Consider the following 18,502-nt stretch of genomic DNA (forward strand, 5'->3'; position numbering starts at 1 on the left):
TTGCTAGTTTGTAAACTGTGAAATAACAAATATTTCATCTTTCATGAGTAAAATTTTATGTAAAGTGAATAGATTGCAGAATTGTAAAACGAAATGTTGCACAGGTATGCTTTCTCCATGTTTATTTCATCATCATGTAAGTACCAAGAAAAAAGAGTTTAAAATAAAAAAAGTCTGCTAGTTCGTGCAGTCATCCCCTCATTGAGAAGTTAAGACAACAACAAGAGAAAATAAGTCAATTGAGAGCGGGCAAAAACCAAACCATTACAGTGAATCCGAGTCAAAGAGTAAAGATGTCAGTGGCCTTTCTTCTCTTCCACATTTCTCTCCCCCACGCCATTACAAGTCTGCCTCAGAGCCTAGAGATGCTTTTTTGCTGCACTCGAACTGACTTTTTAAATATGTTTGAGTCAGGTCCTGCGTCTCCTAAACAAGTAATCGCTAGATTACAGTTGATTAGAATGAAAGAGAGTAACACATTAAAGCAAATAGAATAAATAACATAGTTCAGCACTTTAAAAACCCACTTAGCCCATAAGCGGACATATTAGGCCTCCATTTTTCATACAGAATAAGTATTTGCGCAGCACTGAAGAACAAGCTACTGAACTTTGGTAACACTTAATATTTTTGGGAACTCTAACTGCAGATCCTCACCTCAGAATACTCCCCAGGAGCCAGAGTGGATGCAGAAACGTTTTTGCAGCAATGCTACTGCACGTTGCACCCTGACAGACGTGAAGGACAGGCACTCCATGTGCAACACAGTGATAGCAATGTTATCCCTCGTGCAATGGGCTCTCGGACCTTCCAGTGGCTGCTTCTCTGACAGTGCATTGCAGATATTAGAGGATTATGCATCTCAAGAGATTTCTTTTCAGCACAGCCTTCCTTTTCTTTGCCCCAGAGAACTGCTCAAAAAGATGTTCATTCATAATGTGTTCTTTGATGTGCTAAATATCAAAGCTGAACGCTTTTTGAAGTCTAGATGATGAAGCGTCTCCTCTTTCAAAGGGTGAGATGGGGCAGGATGATAAACTGCCCAATGTGGAAAGGAGTCGCAACGTTTTCTGGGAAAAGGGTGGTGTAGGGCAGTTAAACCAACATTGCCTGAAGCTTACTCATGCAATGAGCTGGAGTAATAGAAATAAGGAAAATAGTCTTTAAAGTCAAGAGATGCAATGAAATGCCATGCATGAGCTCGAAAAGTGTGCAGATGAGAAATGTCAAGACCAAATTAAGGTCCAACTTTGGCATCACAAAAGGGTTGGTATGAAACGTTTATAAACCTCATAAAAACAGGTGATTTGAACTAGAAAAGGTGATCCGGCAAATGGGAAAAGGCTGAAAGGGGAGACAAATAACCTTTAAAATTGCCTACTGCAAGGTCTTGGTGAGCCAAATACAAAAAGAACATCTGACAGCTTGGCTTGTAAGGGTTAAATATTGCAGCTACCACGGCAGGCTACAAATCTGTCAAAGCACCCAAAGAGCATCTGGCTGAGAGGATGACATCCAACACTTCAGATGGCAGTTCAAACATAAGACCCTATCCTGTTGCTGCAATGGAAGACCCTTGCAAACTGAAAGCCTGATCAGAGGACAAATATTCATGTCCATACATTCCGGGTACCACACCAGCTTGACCCAATCTAGAGCGACTAGGATGACTTGAACCTGATCATTTCTGATCTTTTTCATAACTCAGGAAGGGGAGGCTGTGGTTGGAAGACATTCAGGAAGTCCATGTTCCGTTCCAGCTGGACTGCATCTCCTAGTGAGCGTTCTTGCAGAAACTCCTAAGCACAAAACCTTTGATACTGTTCTCTCTTGACCGTGGCGAAAAAGGCTAGCCAGGATTCACCCCACTGTTATAAGATGCCCTGTACCACTTCAGGATGTAGATGCCATTCATGATGTGCCAGATGCCACCTGCTGGTCTGCTCGGGTATTCAAGCATCTGGCTTCATACTTCACAATTAGGGAAATGCCCTGACACATTAACCAAATCCAAAGATACAGCACCTCCTCGTAGAGGATCCCATTCCTCCATGCTTGTTGCAATACCACATGCCAGTGGTGTTGTTCATGAGAACCTGCACAAATCTCACTTTGATGGATGGCAAGAAGGCCTTCCGAACCAAATGAATGGGCTGCATCCCCTACAGACTGATATGGAGCCAGGACTCCGTTGTAGACCAGAGTCCTCTCATCTCCACCAGTTGCAGCTCCTCCAATAAGGCTGAGGAGCGTCGCCCCACTGCCCACGGAGCAGTGCAAAATAAAAAAGAAAAGTATAATTCCTGGAGTTATTTTATTTTTAGTATTGTCAGGTTAGAGTGGGGCGGGGGTTGCATCTCCTGACGTTGGGGAGGAGGAGTGGTTGCTGCACTCTAAAGTGTGCATCACACTTTGGCCAGCCGTCTTGGCCTGGCCAAACTGCCATGCACACTTTGCATGTTCTCCAAGCAGGCTGCATTACAGCCTGGGTAGGATACGTGCCCAGGCTCCCTATCCCCCTCTGAGCGCTAAACCATGGCGCTCAGACCAATCACAACGCTGCATTGCAGCATTATGATTGGCTCAGGGGAGCCTGGGTGCCTCCTGGGAGATGCTTGGGGGACACAGGACGTCGGAGAGAAGGAGGAAAGACGAGATGATCAGGTAAGTTAATTTTTTCCCCTCCCCCGTGCCCCCACACCTCTCCCCTGTCCCACCACCCCCATACCGTACCAGCCGCAACTGATCTCCACCTCCCTCAGATTAACTCCCCAACCAAGTAGTGTGGCGCCTGTCACTGCCATCAGCTCTGGGGGGGGAGGGGGGGGAAGAGGGTATAGGGGTCTGCTGCTGAACCAAATGCATTTGAGCTGCTACAACTGCAGATCTTGAGCCACCTCTGCTGGATTTCTGATGGCATCTCATAGATTTCCACGGTACTGAGTCCACTGGAAATTCAGATTCTTTTGCATGGCCAGCATGTGCTAACTGTTGTAGTGGACCAGAAAGGGGCAGGAGGCTAAGAATCCAAGAAGCCTCAGAGCTGCTCTCACTGAGATCCTGGACTGAGGCTGAAACATTATGATCATAGTCTGAATGTCCTGGCTCGTTGCAGCAGACAGAAGGCCTTGAACTGCACTGTATCCAGCATAGCTCCAATGGATGGCAACCTCTGTTAAGGAGTCAGATATTGCTTCAGCTTGTTGATTGTGAACCCAAATGATGTCAAGAGGTTTGCCATCATCTGGAGGCGGTCTTCAACTGCCAGGCATCAAGGCAGGTGAAAACTGGTATCCCCAATCTCTAACGGTGTGCTCCGACCACTACCATTATGTTCATGAGCCCCAAAGCATGTGGGAAGGCCAGAGGGGAGCACTGCAAACTGGAAATGCCCCCTCTCCTCTTTCAGAGTATGGAACCCTCTTAATAGCACCTTTAGAAAGCAACACTTGTACCCTCCTGTAACAGAATGGAGTGGTCCTCCTCTGAATGCCTGTCAGATGGGGGGGGAGGGGGGTTAAATTTGGGAGATTGAAGAGAGAGGGTTGGGCACAGCAATTCAAAAGTTGGATGACCCATCCGTTGCATGGGATGGATCATCACATTGAGAGGAAAAACTGAATTCCGACTCAGGCAGTATGACAACTGGTTGTGTTTTAGTAATTTTATAGTGTGACATTGGTCAAAATCGGGCTAAAGGTAATTTGGGGGTCAGACATTGGAATCCGCTCCGGATCCTCTTCTGACACCAGGTCAAGCATCGAGGAAGAACAGCCCGGCTCAGGAGCTGGAGTAGATGTATGTTAGAGTCTGTACAGGTTGAATAAATCCTTAGGGGTCAGGTGTTGCCATGGAAGAACCCGCTGGCAGGAACCTGACTGGAGACCCTTGCGGTTCCCTGGGACCCGAAGACATGCCATGGGGAGCCGGAAGAGTGGCAAACATCTGCTGTAGGGCATCTTTCAAGGCTTGATGTGCTGTGGCATCATCCTTGCCCCATGAAACTATGAGTGCATCAGGATCAATTGGGGAATCTGTAGCTGGGGCTATCGAAAGGCTGCACTTCAGTGCTTTACCAATGATATACGATCAGAAAGAAAGATGGGGGCAGTAACAGAGCAATTGAGAATTGTTCATTTTGGCTCCACTGCTTTTATCATAATGAAGTATCCTTGATGACACTAGGAGCTGCAGAAACCCATGATTAAGTTACAAGGGCCTTTTGGAAACCTATCCAGAACATCCATGTGTCGACCACACTGTGGCCTGTGAGAAGCAGGTGGACGGGGGAAAATACCTGTACCCCAGGCACAATAGTTGTGTTAGGTCAGATCATTGGAAAATTCTAAATATTTATGATTTAGAAATCATCTTTTTTTCTTCAACAGAAACGATTTTGGCCTGTTGATGAACCAGGGCAGTTCCGCAGTTTCCATGGATCATCCCATTTGTGTGTGGATGTTTGTCTTCCTGGTGGCAGTTAGCGCATCACTTGGATCAATGACTTCCAAAATCTGACAGATGAAGACCTTATGCAGTCTTCATTAAGGACACTGTGTCCAGAAAAGACAAGATTTACATAGTAAGGGGCCCATTAGGATGTTGGGCGGATTGCCACCGCCAGCCTGGCGGGGGCAATCCGCCCGACATCCACACTCGTTCCCCCCGCCATATTAGTATGGCGGGGGGAACCTTGGCGGACGGAAAGACCGTCCGCCGTTTTTCCGCCGGATCGCCTTGCGGCCAGGGTGGAAAAGGAATATTATGGTGGCGGTGTCTATCAGACACCGCCACCCATATTATGATGGTTGTTTTAAGGTGCCTTTCCGCAGCGGCGATGCCGCCACGGAAAGGCATGCGGTCTTCACTCTGGGGGCCCCCTGCCCCCAGAGTGAAGGGGAGGTGGGGGTGCACACGGGGGGTAACCCCCCTTTATTTGCATTTACAAAGCGGCAGGCACCGCGCGGTGCCTGCCACTTTGTAAATGCAAATGCTGAAATGCATTTTTAGCATTGTGGCGGGCGGTGCAGAGAGCACCGCCCGCCACAATGCTAAAAATACAGGATGTGCCCACCACTGTGACGGGCACATCCTAATACCCCCCACGGGACCCCCGCCCTTATGGCGGGCGGTCCCGAATACCGACAGGCTGGCGGGCGGACAAAGTCCGTCCGTCATCCTAATGACCCCCTAAGTTGGGAACTTGCTTCTCAACATTATTTCTGAAATGCTAAACAGACAATCCACAACTTAGGTGTTAAGAGGGCCCTCATATTATTTGGGTCATGAAAAGCCATTGTTTGTTTCCTTTGCTGGCCATAACCAACCAAGTCCTCTGCACCTTGCTGGATTCAATTGTGAATATCTGAGATCTATTCAATCCAGGAGTTTCATCTGTCACCCTGAACCATTCTACTCTGTTAGGGTCAAGCCCTTGTTTGTGGCATTTTAGAGACGTATCATTGATGGCACATCTGCAAAGTTACCCCTAACTACATATCACACTGAATTAAACACTATACACTGGATGTCCCTTGCAGGGATGATGCCCAGTTCTTTCAGGTCAAGCTGAAAACCATCTTATGCTACACAAGGGCTGGACTTAAAATCTGCCTTTCTCCTCATATTGATAATGATGTGGATATGCTTAAGACTGGAAAGGCTGGGACATATGAGGGGGCACAAATTACTCACTGTACTTACTACATCACTGCTATTCCAAACACCATTTTCTGCATCGCTTAGTTATGTTGACATTCTCTGTAAACAAACAAATGGAACCAATGTGACAGAGGCGGGGAGGCTTCCACCTCCCCATGCTCAGGGCTTTTTTTTCCTAATGTGCACCTACTTCAGTACCAGTTAATGATACTGAGCTTTTATAATGGGCTTTCTGTGCTCAAACTGAAAAGCTACGAGTACTGTTAGAACTGGGGGTCTCTAGTAGGCAATGGTATACACCTTTGACCAAATAGGGACCCTTGCTTCTAAGTCAGGGAAAGGGGATTACACTACTGGATAACCCCTGCTCACCCCCTTGGTAGCTTGGCACGAGCAGACAGGCTTATCTCAGATGCATTGTGTTAAGCATTTGTGAACACACACAGTAATACAGTGTAAACACTACAGATGGACACCACACATGTTTTTATAAAAAGTAGTATTCTTTATATAGACTTAACACAAAACCACAAATGACAAATCCACAAAACTGTACTTAAAATAGGCTTAAAGATGGTAGAAGTTACTTAATTCAAATTGATGATAGATGCGACAAAGTTCCCACCAAAGTACCTGGATGGGTAACGCAAAACAAACAAAAGGTTCGCAGGAAGGGAGATGCGTCGGTTCATTGCTTCGGAAGAGACGATGCGTCGTGCCCCAATGCTTGCGCAGAGTAGGGGATGCGTCTCGGTTCTTACTGGAGAAAAGGTGATGCGTAGATTCTCGTGATGCGTTCCGGGTGCGATGCAACAAGATGGCGCCTCTATGCGATGTGACCATTCGGTGCGTTGCAATAAGATGGCGCCCTTGATGCGACGGCGTGAAAACGATGCGTGCACTCCCGGCAGCCGTGCGGCGAACTCTGTAGCTTTAGAGCCGTGACAGGCCCTGCGACATGCTTCTCCAGTGATGCAACAGCAACCTTGTGGCAGCGACACACTTCTCCGGCGATGAAGGCACGCTTCTCTGGTGATGCGGCGGCAACCTCTGCGGCGGCAACGCGCTTCTCTGGCAATGCGACGCAACAGCTACGACTGCGACGCGCTTCTCCTCGATGCGCACGCTTCCAGCTCCTAGCGACATGCAGGCTTCTGCAGTCAGAATTCCCAGCAAAGAAATTCAGAGGGGAGCTGGTGGGGAAGTCTTTTGTCCCTGAGACTTCAGCCGGAGGCAAGCACAAGTTCAAGCCCTTGGAGTAATATTCTGCAAGATGATGAAAGTTCCTTCTCCTTTCCTTGGCAATAAAGAAACCACTGCAGGCCAACCCAGCAACACAGCACACTGGCAGGGGTGCAGTCCAAACTCCTGCAGCTTCCTTGGTTCTTCTCCTTGGCAAAAGGTTTGTCTTGTTCCCAGAAGTGATCTAAAGTCTTGTGGTCTGAGTCCCCATATTTATACTCATTTTCTCTTTGTTCTCTGAAGGCAGAGAGGCCTTTGCCTAGTCCAAACCAGTTCTAGTCAGCCCTGGAGCACTTTGTTGACAAGACTCCTTTCCTTTCACAGTGTAGGCCAGGGACATCAGACACACCACAGGAGGTGGAGCCAGCATTGTGGAGGGAAGGCACAACCCTATTCAGGTCCCAGGTGCAACTCCTCCCACCCATCCACATGCAGATATCTACTCAGCACTGTGCTGACTCACCCGGTCTCCTGGAATCTCCCAGCCCCTGTCACTCACACACCAGACAAGGAATACACAACCTAGCAAAGGCAGGTTTGGATAGTTAGGCAAGCAAATACCTACTTTCTAAAAGTGGTATTTTTAAACACAGAATGTTAAAACCAACTTCACTAAATGATGTATTTTATCATTCTGAGTTCAGGCATACTAAACTCGAATTTCTACCTAGTTCCCAAAATCAGTTAGGATTATAAGATGTTATAATCAAACTGTCCATTCTGGCCTGTGGGGAACAGGTAGCCTTGCAATAGTGAAAAACGAAAGTGGCTGTAATTCACGGTTAGGACAAGCCACACACACCAGGCATGTCCTACCTCATACTTACAATGCACCTTGCCCTTGGCCCTACCTTAGGTGCGTCTGATCTGAAGAAAAGGGAAGGTTTAGGGACTGGCAAGTGGGTGCACTCACCAAGTCGACATGGCAGTACTAGACTGCACACAGGCTCTGCAATGGCAGGTCTGAGACACACTTTACAAGCTGCTTCTGTGGGTGACACAAACAGTGCTGCAAGCCCACCAGCAGCATTTGATCTACAAGCACTGGGCACACATGGTGCACTGTACTAGGGTCTGACAAGTAAATCAAATAACCCAATCATGGAGCCACTAATCAATACATCAATTTAACATAGGGAGCACCTGCACTGTGGCAGTGAATAGCAGTGGCACAGTGCCCAAAGCATCTAACCAGCAAATCATATAAAAAACAGAGGAGGCAATCAGTACAAAATGGAAGGGAGACTCACGCCAATGATACCAGGTATAACAAGTCCCATATTTACAACAGTGGGTACATTTAACTCCTTTTTAATCCTTCCCTTAGTTGTCTTGAGGTTAGGTTGTATCCCTTGCAAGATTTCACAGACCTGGACTAGGTCTGTGAAATCTTGCAAGGGATACAACCAACCCCCTAATTTCATATCGATCATCAGAAATAATAGCTCCATTGCTGTAACATTGAAATGCCAAGGTACCCACTTTGTTCTATTGAGACTCAATTCTGTTTTATCTGTTTCCTTGAGTTGTGCCATTGCCGCCTCTAGGTATAATCAATAGAACCATTACTATGGTACATATATTTTGTTTGCTTGGGGGGCACCATCACCACTTCTGGATATTCTCCACATACCCACAGTAGTAGTATCTACTGCTTCTATGTAATTGTCACCTCCTGCTAATTAATGTTATGCCTTCTGGACCAACTACAGTAGTGTATATTTTTTGCCAATGCTCTGAATCACCATGTCAATTAATGACTGTTGCAGTGGTGAAAGAAGACGACATACACAAATCACAGCGTGAAATTATCATAAAACAATTACTCACAGCAGGGTTTGAAACGCACACCCACCACCTCAGTTGACCAACTGCACTGCCATAAATCAAACGTTTCCCTCTTTGTGGATCTTTGCCGTACCCTTTCATAGAACCATAAATGTCCTCGCAACGCCTCTTCCTTGGATTGCTTCACACGATCCCCAATTCAACTGTCCACCTTCCTGGAACCAAAAACAGCACCAAAACTCACTCCTACTTTTACCACTCTTCATTCTTTAATCCTTGCTGTTGCTCAGTGCATCTAAACCACTCCTATACTTCATTGAATCTCCTAACCTCTCTGCTCCTCATTTGTTTCCTCCAACACAGTGAGATCACTAACTGGCTTCCTAGACCCTCTATTACCTTTTCATTCTGGATCTCTCCACTTCGTCCCTCTAATATCACCCTTCCTAATACTCCCTTGACTCTCGCACGCTTCTCCCTTTACCAGTTCCACCTTCCCATGCTTCAGCCCTCCCCCACACGCTCTTCCCATGTCCAGGACAAGATCCCCACTTATACTCACTTACTCTCCTTGTGCTGCAAAGTAATCTAGCCCACACCCCACAAACACATGCCCACCTCTCCTCGTGCACATCATTCTAAGAAACAACTGCAGGGTTCAGACTCACTTTCCACAAGATCCAGTCACAAAATCCTCATCCCATACCTTGTCCTGTCGTAATGTGTATGTCGTGTACGACCGTATTTTATCAACTCTTTCCCCAAGTTGCACATCAACCCTCCTGCTCCTTTCCTTTCCCAAAGCCTTTACACCCAGAAAACAACTAAATACATGGCAGCTCACACCCCGCCATGACAAAGCAGAACCTCAGGATAGCTTTACATGTTTCTACCAGTCAACAAGGCTTCAGCACCGCTACCCGCTTTGACACCTGCACAAGCATGACAGGTGACATCTTTTCATGGCAAAGCTAACTATGAAGAGGTCACTAAATGTATCGTGCCATCGACTATCCCTGCTCAATTTGGCAAGATTCAATTTTGCTATCCTCCTCCTATAAAAAGATCAGTCATGTCAGCCGATTTCTCATCCTGGCAAAGAGAAACATCAAGATAGGTCTGAAATGAATCTCCAAGGGCAGCCAATAGGAGGATGCCGCTGACATCCCATCCTGGAAGAGAAACAACATAAAATATCTGCAATACAATCATCACGAAAGCTGAATATCTGCCACAGCATAGTTCAGGGATGCAACTGGATAATTTCTGAACCAAAGGGTATCATGAATGAAAAACACCAATATTTCATACATTGCCTACTGGCACAAGGATATTCGCATCCTCCCCTTGCCACCCTCAAGATATGGAGTGCAGCTGGAACTGACACTCACCCGGAGTGCAAGGCAAGATATCCTCAGCCCTATGGTCTCTTTCCGCCTCTTCCACATCGAACAGCCCCAACCTGAGAACTAATATTAGGTGACAGCAGGCGATTTATGATGAGGAAGACTGAGGGGCAGGCTTCGGAACTCTCAGGAACAGATGAGCGCTCTTAAATGCCCTGATCATTTCAAGCAAGGGGGCACCCTTCAATGCCTGATCACTATAAGCATAGGGCAGCCTTCAGTGCCCTGATTACTTCAAAGTTGAATACCTCCAACTCACTGTACCCTAGGTCCCAAAATGTACCCACACCAAGAAAAGTTTCCAGACTAATCGCAGGAAATATGAATTCATATTACATTCTCTAAGAGGAAGCAGAAAGATCGCTTGTTACAGATCACGATAAGCCCAGGCCTGGATTAACGGTGTTTTCTGGTTTTGGGTCAACTTAGTGTGTGACAGAAAACGTGAATTTCCTAAACACCTTGCAAGTCTGAGCATTTTCTCCCAGTGTTCACAAAAGGAGACAGTGAGAAGAGGAAGGCAGACCTAAATCCTCGACCTCCAGGCACCTTCTATAAAATGCAGTACCTCGTGAACCCAGGCCTACCTGGGAATTGTGCTAAATAATACTTTGGCTCAAGCCAATTCACTTGAATCCTAAATCTCAAATCCATAATTCACACAGTAAACTTAAGGTGAGTTTCCCAGTCTGTCAATCCACTAGGGAATAATTTCACCCGATTAATTTCGAACTAATTAATTTTCGGGGAAATGTGGCTAATTCTTATTTTCTTACAGTTGTACCGGATCATTTTTTTGATAGCGAAGATAAAATCCTGTATTTCGTCCTTTTTCCTTATTTAAACCCTTTAATCCATACTCTATGCCTTAGCCAAAGTACCAAACAAGGTTTTAAACCATATCCTTCATATTAAAACTACCCTATTACTACACTGACCCCCACCCTTACCATTATTACTCAAACCCAAAACCTTACACAAATCTAAACCTGTTCTCCTCCATATAACCAAGTCTAGCCCTCTATTAACGCAAGCCCTAAATCCTCCCCTCGTTCTTTAATCCAGCTATACCTAGCACTAATTCACACCCTAAAACGGACACTAATATTTAGTTTCAAAGTTTTGGTTTCCAGTATTTTTGCTGTCCCCGATTTATCCCCCGACATTATGGCCCAAATATGTAATTTATTTTAAATATCCTAAAAGTCATTTGGATCATTCACTCGCAATACAAATGTACAATAAACGAAACAAGAGGGTACAAAAAGTAATTTACCTCTGTTACTTTACAGTGAACGAGGACTGGTGGGAAGGAGAATGTCAAGGAAAGGTGGGAATCTTCCCATCATCATTCGTGGAAGAATACGTCACCCGTGAGCCTGGACTCTGAGACCCTGCACAGTCCTCAAACACAGACGGCTGTTCTACTACAGAAGATCATGCTCTGAGAAAGACTACACTCCAGGCAGAAATAATTTATTTTCGTGTTACACAATTTATGGAAGGAATCGGAGCAGGATTATGTTTGGGGGATTCTTCACCTAGAAGTTCACCTACGTGGAGGCCCTTTCATTTGAGCACCAGGCTCAATTTTAGGTTAGGACTACATGAAGCATCAAATTACCGCAGATTTGCCCCATTGGTATAGTGTGCTGCATTAAGGTTGCAATTTTGAATAATCTGTATATATTCAAATATAGCTCTTTTTACCAGAGGTTTGCCATCTCTAGGCACTTTGGATACTGGTATCGCGAGTTTTATAGTTTAATGATACTCAAATAGCAAATTCTTCTCACATCCAGCTCTTAGGATCACAGGTACTTAATGCTTCCCTGTTTTGAGGTCAAGATTTAACCATCTGTAACAGCTTCCTTGCCCATATAAAAATATTTATCTTATTCCAAATAAATGTTCTCACCAGTCCTATTATTTTGTCTATTTTCTCACTCCACTCAAGGATTCTCCGGAACTATGGAAATAAAAGTAAAGGTCTTGTAATGCTTTCTGTGATCGCATCATGCAAACTGTTTTTTTTTTTCATTAAACAATTTGTGGCATAAAATGTGTTCATGCAATTGTTACAACGAAATCACGTTTCTGATTTTGGTATTTTTTGAGAAGCCGAAAAAAAAGTGATGTGTTAAAAAAATAAAAAGTTAAATATCTATTTCCAAAAGTATATTGTAGCTTCTGGACCCAGCTGGACAATTTTTCATATTTTGAAGGTATGAAGTTTAATTTCTGAGATGGGAGCTTAGGAAGGGATAGAGTTACATTTCATAATACTAGATTAAGAATTTTATAAGGGATGTTGTGTTTTCCACCTAAAATGCTTTTCCAATGCCTTGCTAATAATATAAAATGACAGCTGCAAAAGTATCTATTCCCTTTTGGATCTAGCTGGCAATTGTTAAAAGTAATTTACCCCGTCCTTTTTCTACACCAACCAACTGAATAACACACTGCTGTTTCTAAGGACCCCGGCACTTAAGGAGCCGCCCCCGCCCCCCTCCAGCGTCTTGAAACCCTCAGGGGTGAGTAGCTGTGCTTTATCAACCATGATTGATTGACTGCTGGAGGTGGTACAGAAGGCGCAGCTTAATGTAGCACTGAAGTATACAAAAAATAATGGGTAGAATGCTCGAGTTCATTACAGCCACTGGTAATTAAACTGGCCGCCACCCTGTCCATCCTTTCCCCCTCCCCACAGTCTTTGTCCTACTCCAACAGGAATGATAGACTGGGGTGAGGCCCGAGTAATGATCAGTGGCCAAGATTCATTCAAGTATTCCATCCATCACTTTTTTGTATACTTCAGTGCTACTGGCATGCCCAGATGAGGGATCCCATGTTTCGTATGTCACTGGAACCAAGCTGCACCCTACTGTTGACCCCTAATCAGGGCGAACCCATTCTAGGGTTGCTTGTGCTCTGGCTCAGGCAGGACCTGACCTGGCCCTTCAGACTGAACTGTTCCCATTGGGGCAGGGTCAAGATTGATTGCACACAGCGGGCACCAAAACGAGCTGGCCTCGTTTGCAAAATAGCAATTGACTGTAAAGTGGCCCTTAATAGTTACCAGTGGCTGAGATTAATTCAAGCATTCCATTCATCACTTTTTTTCTGTACTTTGTCAGCCTTGTATAGTAGCAACAAGTGCAGGTGAAAACACTGAAAATGGTGGCACTGCTACACACAATTGGGGTGGGGGTGTGAAGAGGAGTTTGTCTACTCACAATTGTTGTGTTACCCATTTGACTCCCACACTTGAACTCTGGGAATCCCTGGCGATGTATTTAAACAAAATAAAAACGATTTGTAGTACTTTTAGTCATCACCGGTTGAGATTTCTGCTGACTGGAAGCCCAATTCAGTTAGCTCTGAGGATACCAGAGTTGATCCACTCACTCTGTCAGTGACAGAAGTAAGCAACATTGCCCTTAAAGATAAACATCAGGATCTTGCCCTGAACCTTGCTCTACAAACATTTACCATCTAGCCATCTGTGCCGTAGAGAAACTGGAGTGCCCCCCTCCCTCTCTCCTCCTCCAGCTCGGGGACCTGTGTTATGCTACTAGGAGGTTGGTCCTTTAATCCTCAATCATTTTCAGAAAATGTCTTTACCATTCACGTCCAAAGTGGCAGAGTAGATTGTCAACAACCAGATCTCACACTTTATTAAGGACAATAATACGCTGATTGAATTTTCAAGCAGGATTTCAAACATATCATGGCACAGAAGAAGCGCTTCTTTGGATGTCGAACAAGCTGCGGATGATCCAGGATAGAAGTGAAATGGGGTTGCAGCAAACAAATGTAGACGGAATGCTGACAATGCAAACATTCTCCCTGAGTCAAAAGAAGTAGGTTAAAACCATCGTTCTTATGCCCACTATGCAACCCCAGTTTGGACCCAGCCATATGCAAATCAGGCTTGACTCTGTGCCCCATGGGAACAGTCCAAACCGAACTGCCAGGCCAGGTCCTCCCTGGACAGGAAACAAGCATCCTGGGACCGGTTTCAGGGTCTGTCACCCTTTTTCAGCCAGGCTACCTTGAATCCAGTGGCACAGTGAGCAAGAGACCCACGTCTGGGCATACCCACCCCACTTAGGGCGAAAAGTGAAATGGCTACAGTCAGCCTCCTCTTTCCTTGTGTACACACTTGTGGTGGCCTGCTTCTTTTCTAGAGTGCCACACCTGTGATTATGGTGGCCTGCTTCTTTTCTAGAGTGCCCACACCCGTGAACTCTGTTCATAATCTTGGTTTTATTTTCAACAGTAATGTGGCCAGCACAGCACAAATTTCCAATTGGGCTTCTTAATGTGTCTTTCATTTGAAATTAAGGAAATAAAATTGTTTGCAACCTTTTCATCACTAATTCAATGTGGATGGTTGCGTCTTGACTACTGTAATGTATTATATCTCACCCTTCTGAAATATGATTTTTGGAACGTTTGTCTCATCATCTCTAATGTTTACAAAGGCTGTTAAATGAGAAAATAATTAAACTTAATATGCTTTGTATCAGTTGCTAAGCCACTTACGGGTTGTGAGAAAGTGCCACCTTTCTTGCCTTGGTATGCCCCCACTTTTTTCTGAACTGCTGATGTGCTCTGACTGAGTGTGCCCTGGGTCCCTGCCAATCAGGTACCCAGGGCCTGTGTTCCTTCGCTAAAGAGAAAAGCTATGCTGAAACAAAATACCCAATTGGGATCTCGGGCCACCTGTCAGCCCCTAGTAAATGGTACCCTAGGTACCCAGGGCATGGTGACCAGAGAAGACCCCTGAGGGCTGCAGCAATTATTGTGTCACCCTCAGGGGCTCTGTACCCTGACACCCACACACTGCCTTTGCAGGCTGAGTGCCTAACTACAGAACTAAAACGAGAGTCGACAAGGCACACGTCCCTGTGTGCCATGCCCACAGACCCCACTGCCCTGGCATACTTCAGTCACCCCTCTAGCTGGGTGCCCTATGCCAGTGGTGAGGGCACAGGTGCATGAGCCCTGTGCCCCTACAGTACCCAGGGCCATTCCTGGGCACTGTAAGTGCAGTGATGCCATTTAAGAGTATATGGTGCTGGGAGGTTGTCATTACGAACTCCACAGCACCATAATGGCTACACTGAAGACTGACAAGTTTGGTAGCAAACTTCTCAGCACATTAAACCCGCACTGATGCCAGTGTGGGATTTAATGTAAGATGCACGAGAGGGCATCTTAGAGATGCCCTCCAAAACTCGAACCTACAATCCATGTCTGGGCTGAGTGGCTGCAGAGGCTGCCACACAGCAGACATGTTGCTGGACCCCTGGGTGGAGAGCCCCCCCGCTCTCCAGGGCCTGCAACAATGCACAGCCTGGGCGAGGTGGTATGTCTCCTCCCCCAGGATGGACGGGGGAAGCTTCAAAGGCATACCGCCTCTGAGAGCTTCTCCAGACCATTTGCTGTACCCAGCAACTGGCCCCCCACCCATTCTACTGCCACTCTGGCGGGAAAAACGATGTCAAGAAGGAGGGTGTGCCAACTCCACCCCTCAGGTGGAGGAGGCGAGGTGAAGCACGACACCGGGCTCTGGCCATCTTGTAGATGGGGAGCCCTGCCCAATCCCAGCTAGGCTCCTGCCCCCCTCCCATGGGAGAGGAGCAGGCTAGGGGGTGTCCTCACCCCTGGACAGGGACCCATTGATCCCTGCCCTTGCGCTACATGTAACGCCCCTAAATGTAGTATTTAGGGGCTCCCTGAACCTTCCTTCCTCAGATCCCGATTTCAAAAGAAGAAAGAAGATCAAGAAGAAGACCCGCCGCGCAGCTGCTAACAGGACAACAACAACTGACTTGGCCCCAGCCCTACCAGCCTGTTGATCCTGGAACCTGCTCCTGCCTAATCCTGGCGACCTCCGCGGACAGCAACCTTGGGACACCCAGAGGACCTCCCTGCCTTGACCCTCTCGAAGAATGGGACTCCCATCAGCAGAGGCTCTGCTGCAACACCCCACCTGGTGCTCACCAGGAAGCTCCGGACCAGCCCACTCTGCACCAGCCGAGCCTGAGCCGGGCCGAGCCGAACCAAGACCACGAGGACATCCCCCCGGCGACTTGGACCCGAAGTCCAGTGCCCAAAGACCCTCCTCGACGAACCAGCCGAAGCCTGCAGACTCAGAATCAGGGGCCACCCCAACCGCGACCAGCCGAGGGTAAGCTTTTCCGACCCCCAAAGACACCCCTGCACCCGGCGCCCCGCAGCCCCCTGTGCCTCCCTTTGGGATACCTACCTGTGCTCCATCATACTTACCTCTCGAAGTGCTGGTCGCCCCTGGAGAGTCACCGTCCCCGAGCCCGCAGCCTTTGTTCCCTCTTCAAGATCCTCATTGGATAACACTGAGCGCCCGACGGCTCAAAAGCACCCTGCACCCAAGTGCCGCTGGCTGTGACCTCTTTTCCCTATCCTACTTCCCCCTTTGCCCAGAGCAAGTGACCAGAAGCCCAGCTCCCAGAGACGAGTGGCCTGCTAGCCAGCAGCCACCAACCGAAGGCTCCTTTCCATCATTGGATAACATTGGGCCTACCTACCTCTGCACCCGGCCGCCCCTGTGCCGCTGGGACTGAACTAACTGTACTCACCTGACCCTGGGGGACCCAAGAGTCTACGCCCAGAACACTAACTTCACCAACCAAGTACTCACCTGGAAACCAGTAATTCACTTACCTGCCATTGGATAACATTGACCCATTTTGACTCGAAAATTTTCAAAGTGTGAAGTTTTGAAAACTGAAAATATTCCTATAAAATCAGCCAAAATCCGAATTCGAAAATACTCACCTGTGATCAGGAGAGAAGCCAGTACTGTGCCTTTCAGCCCAGTACTGAACCGCAAAAGTAATACCTAGCGGGTTTACTAGTAACCTGTATTTTCTCCATAGGAACCCATTGTCTGCTTTTCTATGAAATTTCTGGTCTACTTTTGAAAACTGCAAATATTCTTTAAAAATCGTACGAAATACTGAAACGCAATTACCTACCTGTTTTGAGTTAAGCCCCCAGTGCTGGCCCTAGGAGACTAGTGCTGGGTTACAAATGTAACGCAATCGTACTTTACCTGTAACCTGAATTTCCTCCCATTGGATAACATTGTCAGAATCACCTTGAAAAGTTTCTAAGTGTTAACTTTTAAAACAGCTTTAAATTCAGGAAAATTCATCACAGTAACTAAAACGTTTTTGCTAATCTGGTTTCAGCTTAGACCCCAGGACTGAATCGAAGATCTAGTCCTGGAACTACCAAAGTAATCCATAAAGTAATCAACTGTACTTTCCTATGAAAAACCCATTGAGCTCAATGGTAGTGTGTTTCAGAACTGTATTGCTTATTAGCTATCCTGTAATTATTGTGTGTACAAACTTATTGTTCCTCTGCAAAGTATTTACATGAGAGTACACGTACCTCGAAAAGTATATTTTTATAACTGTTGGTTCTAAAAATAAATGTCAAAACAGAAATTCCCCTTTGGGTGAATTGCTATACCATCTATACTTTCAAACAACATTTAACTCAAGGGAGCAAAGAAGAAATCTAAAGTTGACGTTCATAAAAATTATACAATTTATTCAAGTAAGTTTTAAAAACATAGAATATCCTATCATCAAGTACATAATTCATAAAAATATACAATGCAATGCAATGGAATTTGCTCCAACCACTGCCTGCAAAAAAATTCCAACCATTTCCCAGGCTAAGAATGGGTAGGTGGAAGGTATACGACAACCCACAAACGTCTGAGTTTTCAGGTGTGTGCAAACTTTCTGGTTATTCAATCTCTGAAACACCTGCTCCCCAACCTGAACCGTAGATTTACTCACACAAAAGACAATTTCAAGCATAAAACCAGCATTTGCAATTTCAAAGTGGTTTTGCACTCAAAAATGTTATTTAAATGTGTAAATTAAACTTCCAAGTGTAATCACTGTAAGAATCGGGTCCTAATTACACAGCATACGCATTCCACCTGCAGGTTCAAAGGTGAAAGCACTAGGAGAACTCGGGAAAACTGCAATCGAAAATAAACAGACTAGTGCTGGGCAAACATACAAGAGTCAATAGACAGTCAGATTCCTAATGGAACTAAAACAGAAGGTCAGAAATTGGGAGACACCTGAAGCATGCTAATAGCAACTGAAATCATATTCACTAATGCTTTCTGCCTTGAAAGATAAATTCCTAGTTGAGTAATTTAACCACTTAAATCTGGTGGCTGATACCCCGGACGTCCATTGCATTACCGGTCTATTGCAGGGAACATCAACAAGTCGCCCACTGCATTGCTTAAGAAAATCCTTTTACAGGGGCGGGGATAGGTCACACAGGCATGGGTCATGCCCCCACCGCAAAAGGGATGTTTTTTC

General features: G+C 46.1%; 1 protein-coding gene across 2 annotated transcripts in view; it reads left to right on the plus strand.

The window, feature by feature from the left end:
- NCF2 (neutrophil cytosolic factor 2) overlaps positions 1-12,159 on the plus strand; it is a 97,233-nt gene extending 85,074 nt beyond the window's left edge. Inside the window, exon 15 of one of the 2 annotated variants that reach the window (XM_078643095.1) lies at positions 11,390-12,159. In XM_078643095.1, coding sequence (XP_078499221.1) covers positions 11,390-11,487 — 98 coding nt within the window. In that variant the 3' untranslated portion in view covers positions 11,488-12,159. The remainder of the gene's footprint in view (positions 1-11,389) is intronic. The other variant, XM_078643105.1, reaches the window with a different exon arrangement.
- Positions 12,160-18,502: the final 6,343 nt, after the last annotated feature.

The sequence above is a fragment of the Lissotriton helveticus genome, chromosome 1_1 (assembly GCF_964261635.1).
Source record: "Lissotriton helveticus chromosome 1_1, aLisHel1.1, whole genome shotgun sequence".
In the NCBI taxonomy this organism is placed as follows: Eukaryota; Metazoa; Chordata; class Amphibia; order Caudata; family Salamandridae; genus Lissotriton; species Lissotriton helveticus.